The sequence below is a fragment of the Panthera uncia genome (genome assembly GCF_023721935.1).
Source record: "Panthera uncia isolate 11264 chromosome C1 unlocalized genomic scaffold, Puncia_PCG_1.0 HiC_scaffold_4, whole genome shotgun sequence".
NCBI lineage: Eukaryota > Metazoa > Chordata > Mammalia > Carnivora > Felidae > Panthera > Panthera uncia.
This window is the reverse complement of record NW_026057585.1, coordinates 13,392,222-13,402,888: the sequence shown is the minus strand read 5'-3', so window position 1 is coordinate 13,402,888 and position 10,667 is coordinate 13,392,222. Positions and strand designations below refer to the sequence as shown.

General features: G+C 41.4%; 1 protein-coding gene across 4 annotated transcripts in view; it reads left to right on the top strand.

Moving 5' to 3' along the window:
- Positions 1-32: 32 nt before the first annotated feature.
- The window catches only part of ELAPOR1 (endosome-lysosome associated apoptosis and autophagy regulator 1), a 68,261-nt gene continuing 57,626 nt past the window's right edge, over positions 33-10,667 (top strand). For 2 of the 4 annotated variants that reach the window (XM_049616652.1, XM_049616655.1), the window contains exons 1-2: positions 33-83; positions 222-430. In XM_049616652.1, the coding sequence (XP_049472609.1) occupies positions 278-430 (153 nt within the window). In that variant the 5' untranslated portion in view covers positions 33-83; positions 222-277. The other 2 variants (XM_049616653.1, XM_049616654.1) reach the window with 1 other exon arrangement.

Here is a 10,667-nt window from a genome sequence, read left to right as displayed (position 1 = left end):
CGGCAGGTGAGCGGCAGAGGAGCTCGTGGTCCCTGACCCACCCGCGCGGAGGGAAAGAGGAGGCGGTTGCCAAGGCGACGTGGGTAGGAGGAGAAGAGGAAGGAGGGAGGAGGAAGGATGGGCGGCCTCGGCGTAGCCGCAGGGAGGTGACTGAAGCGAGCCCAGCCCCTTGCATCCTCCCCCTGTGAACCTCCCTCCCCTTTTTTTCCGCCTTCTGCCAGCAGTAGCAGCAGCCGCAGCACCTGAGCCGCTGCTGCCGCTCGCTCAGGACAACGTTATGGCTGAGCCTGGGCGCAGCCTCCATCCCTCCTCCGGACGCAGGGGAAGAACTGAGCGGCGCACACTCCGGCTTCTGCGGCTGCTGCTCTGGGTTGGGACCGCCTTCCAGGTGACCCAGGCAGCGGGACCGGAGCTTCACGCCTGCAAAGAGGTACTGTCTTCCCCGATTCAACCCCACTTTGGTTAGAAAAATCTTGGATCCTGGCGGAGACCTTGAGGACCCAGGCACAGACAGTTTCAGAGGCCACGGAGTTTAGGTTTCTTTGGGGATGAGACGTGGGGCTGGGGGAGGGAAGAGGAGCAGACTGGCGTCATGGAGAGGCCAGCCTACTGGAGGACTCACGAAATAGATCATCCTCACAGCTTGGGCTGCTGAGCTCAGGGGGGAAGGTCCCAGCTCCAAGGAGCCCAGGAGGGACCCAGGTCCCTGGACTCGGGAATGAGGGAAGAAGAAGGCATGGGTTGTTTTCCAGCTGCAATGAAATTACCTTTAGTTGAAAAACAAAAGATTGTGTACAGAGGGGCAAAATGGAAAGTGAGAGAGAAGAAGTGGGGTAAGAGAAGAGTTAGAAAGGCCAGAGGAAAGTAGGGGAGCAAAGTGGGAATCCATGTGGTTTTATCATGGCTTCAAAAAAGGAGAGCGAAGGTGGAAGATGTGTGAGGGGAACTGAAGGAACCCATCACCTCTCTCTCCCCACTCCGTGTCAAACATCCATTTACCTTGCAGACTGCTAAATGCTTTGCCTTTCCCAGTGCGCTTTGTTTAGTATACCTGATAGCACAAGACCCACCTCTGACCACACTTGGAGTCCTGTAATATTTCGCTTTCCACAAATCTCTACTTTCCTTTTCTGGACTTCTGCCGACGTACGTCATGAGTTTTTTTCAAGGTGTTACTCAAACGCTGCCAACACAATTCAGACAATAGGTAGTGAATGTCTTCCAATTAAAAATGTCTTTGAGCATTCTTTTTGGAGGGATACACAAGGTATTAAGGAGTAACAAAACTCAGTAGTTTCTATAGTGTTGAAATAACAATATTTGGTTGTTCTCGGAGTAACCCTTTTTAACCATATGGCAGAGACAGTAACAAAATACAAGAACTGCAGTGGGGAAGGCAAAATAAAAGTTGTTCTGTTATTTCTGTGAAATGTGAAAGAATCGTAATGCACCAATAGTTTAGCCCCGTAAAAGGGATCTCCAATGTCATACTTGGCTAGAGTTTTGAGAGGTTGAAATACTTTTTGTAAGTTGTCAGTGTTGACTGATTAGTAACAACAACCCCCTCCCATATGGACATACATTATTATGAAGGTGCTCTATTCATTACACTGTCCACAACATAACAGATCAAGAAGTGAAGGGATGGGAAGAGAGAGAATTTTTTTTAATGTTTTTATTTATTTTTGAGAGAGAGAGAGACAAAGTGTGAGCAGGGGAGGGGCGGAGAAAGAGGGAGACACAGAATCTGAAGCAGGCTCCAGGCTCTGAGCTGTCAGCACAGAGCGCGACATGGGGCTTGAACTTGTGAACCACGAGATCATGACCTAGGCTGAAGTCGGATGTTCAACCAACTGAGCTACCTAGGCACCCCTTAGAATTTTTTACTTCATTCACGAACATGATACAAGTGGCTCCAGTTAATGGCAGTTCTGGTAACTCTCGTCAGTCCCCTTGATGACCTGCCCTGGGTCATCTGTGTTGCCACTCAGCCACTTTATGACCTGTTTTAAAGATGGCTGGGAACAGAATGATTTTGTCCGTGACTGTGGCTGACTGTCCTTGGTGGCCTGTGGTCTAACCAACTGAGATAACTGGTTCAAGCAAGCCCACTTACCTAAGAATCCAACATGGGAGTCTTCTGAGTGAAAGGTAAGAGTCTTACAGTGCAGCGACTACTTCTTGGTGAGATCTTGTCAGCTCTGGAAAATATGAGACATTTGAGAAATTAAACATGTTGTATCATCTTGGTTTGGAGGGAGGGAAGAATATTGACACTTGAGAACTATAACTTGGGTACAAATTTAGCCTGTAGTCCTTTTTAAATGGCTGACATTTGCCTAAACAAAAGGTCTTGCCACAGAGCACGAGCTTAGGAGAGTGGAAGGCTGTGCAACTCAGTTATACGAGGGTTCCACTCCCTGCCTGTCACTTACCACACAGTTTTTGGATTTGTAGGATGGATGTCTCAGTATTACCTACCTGAAAAAGGACTGCTTTGAGTACTGAAAGAGAGAGTAAAAATAAAAACATAAATTTGCGTTACCTAACCTCCTTTCCCATTCAGCTTCTTTACCATTAGATCCACACCCCGTGCCAGAGTGAAAGTGGCTTAGGAACCATGCTTATTGGCCACAAGCATCAGCAAGTCCTGTTGAGACTCTCCTTGAGCAAACAGTGGCTGTTGGACACACATGATGCCAAAATAATAAGGAAGAGAATAAGCCCATTGTTATAATGTTCTTCATTTGGCAATATGAACTGACGCAACAAGTTTGGGGGCTTCCAACCCTAAATGGTGACAAAACAATTCAAGGTAGACTAACCCTTCTCTACTATTAATCTTCGTATGAATTTCTTGTGAGTCCAATTTGGGTATTACTGACAGGGACTCTTATCAGAGTCATTAGGCCAACCCTAATAACAACAGTGCTGTTGCAGCCTTGTTCCTCAAATCTGAGGTATCCCTCTGGATCTAATCAGGAGACAGAGAGGTTTAGCATGAGGCCTAGACTAAGGTGACAGAGAACTGGGAGTTCTAGGTTGCTAAACCTGGGCCAGGGTGTGGCATGCGTTTCCTTTCACAGTTTTATAATAATCAGGGTCACCAGTGGAACTAAGAATCCTGTATGGTATTTGTTTTCATGAATCATTTCTTTAGCCCTGTACTAACCTGGGCCAAGTGCTGACTGAGAGCCAAAGGAGCATTTCCTATAGCACGATGAGTCTCAATCTAATGAGAGAGGAGCAGAAAACCTTCTTAACAGATCTGCCTTGTCCTGAGGCTCCAGCATTAACTGCCCCAAAGGGACTTCCCAATCTATACTGAAAAGTCTGTAGGGTTTAGGAATCTGGCATACCTGGATTGTAATAAAATTCAATTGAGTGAGTGATGACTCTGCCACTTAGTAAGGATGCTACTTTGAACAAGTTAATTAATTTCTTGCAACCTCAGATTCCCGATCTGTAAAGTGGTGATGATAATACTCTTCATTATTCTTACTCTCACAAAGCTGTTGTGAGGATTAAGTTAGATAACACATGTAAAACGCCTAGTGCATGCCGTTAACATGTCATAGGTGCTTAAGAAATATTGGTAGGCAGGGGCGCCTGGGTGGCTCAGTCGGTTGAGCATCTGACTCTTGATTTAAGCTCGGGTCATGATCTCACGGTTCCTGAGTTCGAGTCCCTCATTGGGCTCTGTACTGACAGTGAGGAGCCTGTTTGGGATTCTCTCTCTCCCCCTCTCTCTCTGACCCTCCCTCCTTCCTCCCTCTCTCTCTCCCTCTCAAAATAAATCAATAAACTTTAAAAAAAGAGAAATATTGGTAGGCAGAAGAAATAAGTACACAAATAATGATACATAAATGATAACATAAGGTTAACATGTGGTGAACAATGCAAGAGTGGCAATATAGACGTGAATAGGAAGAAGAAAACATATTCGAACAGTTAGCACTTGACCTACTTCTGGAATAATCAGTAGGACTGCAATGGGCAGAGATGGATTAGATAGAGGGAGGGGCCTGTGGAAAGGTACACCAGGAAAATGCAAGGGATCCTGGGAAGAGCAAGTAGACCAGGCGGCTGAAATGTGAAGTAGGTGTGAGTACAATGGGAGATAAGGTTGGAATGTGGAGTCGGTGTGGGGTACAGTAGAAATCAAGGTTGGAGAGTTAGAAATCTGAAGTGCAGAATCCTTGAAGGATTTCTGGCGGAGGTAGTGGCCTGCTCAGAGCAGATTAGCATGAATGAAAGGTAAACATGGTTGGGGTGTCTGGGTGACTCAGTCGGTTTGAGAGTCCCGCTTCGGCTCAGGTCATGATCTCACAGTTCGTGGGTTCAAGCCCCACATCAAGCTCTGTGCTGACAGCTCAGAGCCTGGAGCCTGCTTCGGATTCTGTCTCCCTCTCTCTGCCCCTCACCCACTCACACTCTGTTTCTGTCACTCTCTCAAAAATAAATAAACTTAAAAAATTTTTTTTAAAAGAAAAGTAAACATGGTTGAGGTAGGCCAAAAGGTGAGAGAAGGAGATGGGGGCAAGGAGACTGGTCAGGGAGGGGGCTAAGAGAGGAACTGTGCTGGCTGGTGGTAATGGGACACATAGAGGTGTAGATATGAAAAATACACTGAAGGCTAGAGGGTTTGGCGACTGACTTTAAGTGCAGGGTGAAGAAAAGGGGCAAGCTGAGGGTTTTGGTCAGGGTTTTAGAGTGGGTATGGGAGATGCAGAGAGAACAGCTCTTGAATCAGAGTGATGGCCTTTCGCAGTTCTGACTTCCCCAGAGTCAGCCCCCGTACCAGGAGGGAGAACAGCCTGAGACCCTGGCACCACACTTTACCCTCTGATCATAGCTTCTGGGCTTCTATATTTCCTCCTGTATTTGCTTCTAACTCATTATTCGAGGTCTGAACTCCTCAGGGAAACAAGTTGATCTAGAAAACATTGAGGACCTCTGAGCTTTCAGGAAATATTTCACTGAAAGCATTAAGAGTTAAAGTGACTCCTTTGATTAGGAATCATCAAGGTTGGATGTTTAAAACATCCTGCCATATTTGGTGGACAGGGGAAATTGAAAGTCTCCATTCATCATGAAGTATTTATAGGGTTGCAAGAGGTTCTGTTTTTGTTTGATATCAGAGGGCGCTAAAGAGTAATAAATTCTTGAGATCTGAAGACAGTTAGGAAGTCATTTTGTCTATTCTCCTGTCTTAAGGTAGGAGTATAAAACTGAACCAGACTGATCATTATCTGCCTTACTTTAATAGAGAAACTTTAAAAATTGTAAAAGTGACTCGTTTCATTTACAGAAAACTTGGAAAAAAATAAATAAAAAGAAGACAGTAGAAATCACCTATAATCCTAGCATTCAAACCATCATTTTTATGTATGTATTTGTGAGAGGGAGGCAGGCTAGTGGTACAGAGAGTGGGGTCTGGATATACTAAGTGGGGTGGGTTCAGTTTCCAGCTCCTCCATTCAGTAACTGTATGACCTTGCGGAAATTATTTAATCTCCTCAGGACTCAACTTCCTCATCATTGTGGTGGGAATATTAATAAAGACCACTTAATTACTATATTATGACAGTTAAGTGAGTTAATACATGTAAAGTGTTTAGAACAGTTACTGGTGCATAATAAGTACTCAATAAACATTAGCTGTTACGAATTTTTAGTGGAACTATGATTAACATGGTCTTATAGTAGTAAAAAATTAATAAGAATTTAATGGTGGTAAAAGTGTTGGAAAGGGGAAAAGAGTAGATGTGAAAGATATTCTGAGGACAAAGTTGGTAGAATTTGGCCAAGAGAGGGAAGAAAGCATAGCAGTTAAGGGTCTGGAGTTGTACTATCTAGATATGGTAGCCACTAGCCGTGCGTGACTACCAAGAAATAAAAATGCAGCTAGTGCAGTGAGGAAATGAATTCTTAATTTTTGTGATTTTAATTAAGTTGAAATTAAAATGCACACTCAATTCAATCATTGAAAAATTATTGGCTGTGTTTGGAACTACTTGGGTACTTTCATAACCATAAATTTATGAAATCTAAATAGAGATCAAGTATTTTTGATGAAGATGTAGCATCTGAGTTCGGTTGTACGGTAAAGTATAAAACACAACCAGAGTTGGAAAACTTAGTACAAAAAATGAATGCAGAATACTTCAGTAATATTGCATGTTGATTGCATGTTGAAGTGTATTATTAAAATTAACTTCTTTTTTTTAATGTTTATTTATTTGAGAGAGAGAGAGAGAGACAGATCACGAGTCGGGGAGGGGCAGAGAGAGAGGGAGACACAAAATCTGAAGCAGGCTCCAGGCTCTGAGCTGTCAACACAGAGCCAAACGCAGGGCTCAAACCCATGAACCATGAGATCATGACTTGAGCCAAAGTCAGATGCCTAACTGACTCAGCCACCCGGGTGCCCCTTATTAACATTAATTTCACCTGTGTCTCTTTACTTTTTCAAATGTGCCTGCTGGAAATTTTAAAATCTTGCATGTGGCTAGCATAGTGTTTCTATGGGACAATGGTGGCCTGGAAGTGATGGCTGTGTGAGTTTGTCACCTGCGGTTGAATCCTAGTTACCATTTCAACTGCATTGTCTTGGGCAAGATACTCACCTCTCTTTGCCTCAGTTTTTTCATTTGGAAAGTGGGGATAATTTAGTTCTTACCTTTTATGGATTGGAGGAGGATTAAAGTGCTTTGCAAAATGCATAGTGTATAGTGAGTGCTTAATAAATGTGTTTGTTACTGTTTTATGAAATCTTTGTTAAAAACTTAGGAATGGGACTGAACTCCAGATTGCTTTATTCCCTTTTGTCCTATTGAATACTATTTTGACTACTATTGAATACTTTATTCCCTTTTGTCCTATTGAATACTTTTTAATTTCCCTTTTGTCCTATTGAATATTTTTTAATGTTTATTTATTTATTTAAGTAATCTCTACACCCAATGTGGAGCTTGAACTCACAACCCCGAAATCAAGAGTCTCATGCTCTTCCGACTAGCCAGCCAGATGCCCCTTGAATACTATTTTTAAATAGCTTTATTATTTTTGTAACAATGATACATTCTTATTCTAAAATTTCAAAAAATATAGAATGCGAACAAGGACACAAAACTTACCCAAAAGTTTGTAACCGGCTAAAATCACCATAAACATTTTGTTGCATGTTTCCAGACTTCTTTCTATACTTCTAGACTTTCTATACTTCTACACTTATATGTATAGATATAAGTATATAATTCTCCAAAAGTGGAATCATATCACACATGCTGTGTTATAACCTAATTTTTTCATGCAATAATTTACAAGAGACATTTCTGTTAATAAATATAGGTCTGACTTCATCATTTTTAAGGCTGCATAGAGTTCTGTAGCATGTATATAATATAACCTATTTAATCAACTTAACCAATTCAAATGACTTCTAATTTCTATTACTATATACAATACTGAAATGAATGCTTTTGCATATATATTTGTAAATACTTGCTCAATTGTTATCCTGTTAACTCCTTAAGTTATATTGCTAGACATGGAGATTCCTTGATCAAAGAGCACATATTTTTTTAATATGTTTTTAAAGTTTATTTATTTATTTTGAGAGAGAGAGAGAGCGGGGGAAGGGGAGAGAGAGGGAAAGAAAGAGAATCCCAAGTAGGCTCTGCACTGTCAGCACAGGGCCTGATGTGGGGCTCAAACTCACGAACCACGAAATCATGACCTGAGCTGACATCAAGAGACACATTTAACCAACTGAGCCATCCAGGCGCCCCAAGAGCGCATATATTTTATATTGCTCTATATTATCCAATTTCTCTTTTGAGGAAATTGCACCAATTTTATTTTCCACTAAATGTCCTCACCTTTTCTCATACCTTTGGCAATACTGTCAGTCCTTTCAAACTTGACAAATCAGTAGGAAACACACACACACACACACACACACACACACAAACACATCCTTTGGTTTTGCTTGGTCCATAGCAGAAGGACCCCTCCTGTTTCAAGAAGGACCCCACCTAGAGCTCCCAACCTACCTTAGAGTGTTTCTGGAAGCTATTACTGCAACTGAGAGACAGAATCTTCCTCATTCTATAGCAAACAATATAAACAAATCCCTATACATCATCCAAGTCGCTTCTCAGCTGCTTCCTCCACCAGCCAGGAATGAATGAAAACTCTCTTTCACATTTCCCCACCTAAATGGTTCTGGGGTGGAACTGGGCTTGGAAGGCAGACTGTGTACTCCCAAATTACCAATGCAATTGATTTACAAATTTGGTTAAGTGGTAAGAAAGAAAAGCAAAAGCTGTGGCAAGGAGACCTAACCTAGATTATAGATTGGGAAGGTTAGAGCTGGCCACTCTGAGGAGTGGGTTTAGTGGCGAGCTGAAGGTTTGGAGAAGTTTGGCAGGTGAAGACGAGTGGACAAGTTTGCAGGCAGGAAAGAGTCTGTGCTTACAGGACAGAGAGAAGGCCAGAGGGCCTGACAACATAATATTATACTTGCAAAATGAAGAATGTATATCCCCATTTCGAAGTTTCAAAACTATTAAAGGAAGACACGAGATCTTAATTAAAAGTCCTTGTTGGGATGGATTTGTTTAAAAATTGTTATTTACTTTTACATTTTAAGGTAATATATGCTCATAATAATCATTCACATTTATTGAGTGCCCTAAGTGACCTACAGGCATTTGGTTCTTATAGGAACTCTAAGCAATCCATTTGGTCCTTACAGGAACTCTATGAGATAGGCTGTTAATACCCAACCTCCATTCCACTTCCCATGGTTTCCTGTCCTCTTACCTGCTTCACTTTCTTCTACAGCACTCTCTGCCATCTGGCATATATTTTACATATAAACATATGTGTGCATATACACCCATATTTTTTAAATTGTCCATATCTTCCGACTAGAATGTAAACTCTTGAGGGTTGGTATTCTTGTATGTTTTATTCCTTGCCACATTTCCAGTGCCTGCCACAGAGAGATGAGCCTGCCAGAGGTCACTTGGCTGGTAAGAGAGCAAGAACTCAGGCAGCTGAGCTCTTAATCACCGTGCTGTTTTCTGCATGTCAGTCCCAATTGTGCAGAGGGTATGAGCTGAGAAGTAAAGGTTTCCCCTCCTCCCTGCAAATCCCCAAAGGCTAACCTCTGTCAACTCCTGCTTAAATATATTCTTCTTGAAATGTTTTATGCCTGTACAAGCACATCTGTCTTTTCTTTTTACCTTCTATACAAATCAGATCAGAATATTTGTCCTGTTCTATAATTTACTGTTTTCCTTACTTTAGGCCCATGTCTTTATTTTTAACAACTGAATTGTGATTCATTATAAGCATGTGCTATGATTTATTGAAACAGAAACTTGATGAATAGGTCAGTTCCAGTCATTTTTATGGTAACAGTGCCACAGTGAACATCCTCCTGTGTGTATTGAGGCATAATTGTTTGCTTGAGTCTGTCAGATGAATTCTTTCTGTTTTTCAGTTTTTATGTATTTATTTTGAGAGAGACAGACAGTGTGAGCAAGGGAGGGGGAGGGAGAGAGAGAGAGAGAGAGAGAGAGAGAGAGAGAGAATCCCAAGCAGGCTCCACACTATAAGCACAAAGCCCAACTCAGGGCTCAAACCCAAGAAACTGTGAGATCACGATCTGAGCTGAAACCGAGAGTCGGAAGCTTAACCGACTGAGCCACCCAGGCGTCCCTCATAGGATGAATTCTTTTTTTTTTAATTAATTTATTATTTTTTATTATTTATTTTTATTTTTTAATTTACATCCATGTTAGTTGGCATATAGTGCAATAATAATTTCAGGAGTAGGACCTAGTGATTCATCCTCTACATATAACACCCAGTGTTCATTCCAACAAGTATCTTCCTTAATGCCCCTTGCCCATTTAGCCCTTCCCCTACCCACAACCCCTCCAGCAACCCTCAGTTTGTTCTCTATATTTTAAGGGTCTCTTATGTTTTGTCCCCCTCCCTGTTTTTATATTATTTTTGTTTCCCTTCCCCTATGTTCATCTGTTTTCTATCTTAAATTCTATATTTATATAGAATTTAAATTTATATCTTAAATTCTGAGTAAAGTCATATGATATTTGTCTTTCTCTGACTTATTTCACTTAGCATAATACCCTCTAGCTCCATCCACGTAGTTGCAAATGACAAGATTTCATTTTTTGATCACTGAGTAACACTCCATTGTACATATATGCCACATCTTCTTTATCCATTCATCTGTCATTGGACATTTGGGCTCTTTCCATACTTGGGCTATTGTCAATAGCGCTTCTATAAACATTGGGGTGCATGAGTCCCTTTGAAACAGCACACTTGTATCCTTTGGATAAATACCTAGAAGTGCAATTGCTGGGTTGTAGGGTAGTCCTACTTTTAATTTTTTGAGGAATCCCCATACCATTTTCCAGAGTGGCTGCACCAGTTTGCATTCCTACCAGCAGTGCAAAAGAATTCCCCTTTCTCCACATCATCAGATGAATTCCTTTTTTTTTTTTGTCTTTGCTATCTTTTTTATTTACTTATTTTATTTATTTTTTATTTTTAACTTGTTTTATTTTTTATTTTTTAAAATTTACATCCAAATTAGTTAGCATATAGTGCAACAATGATTTCAG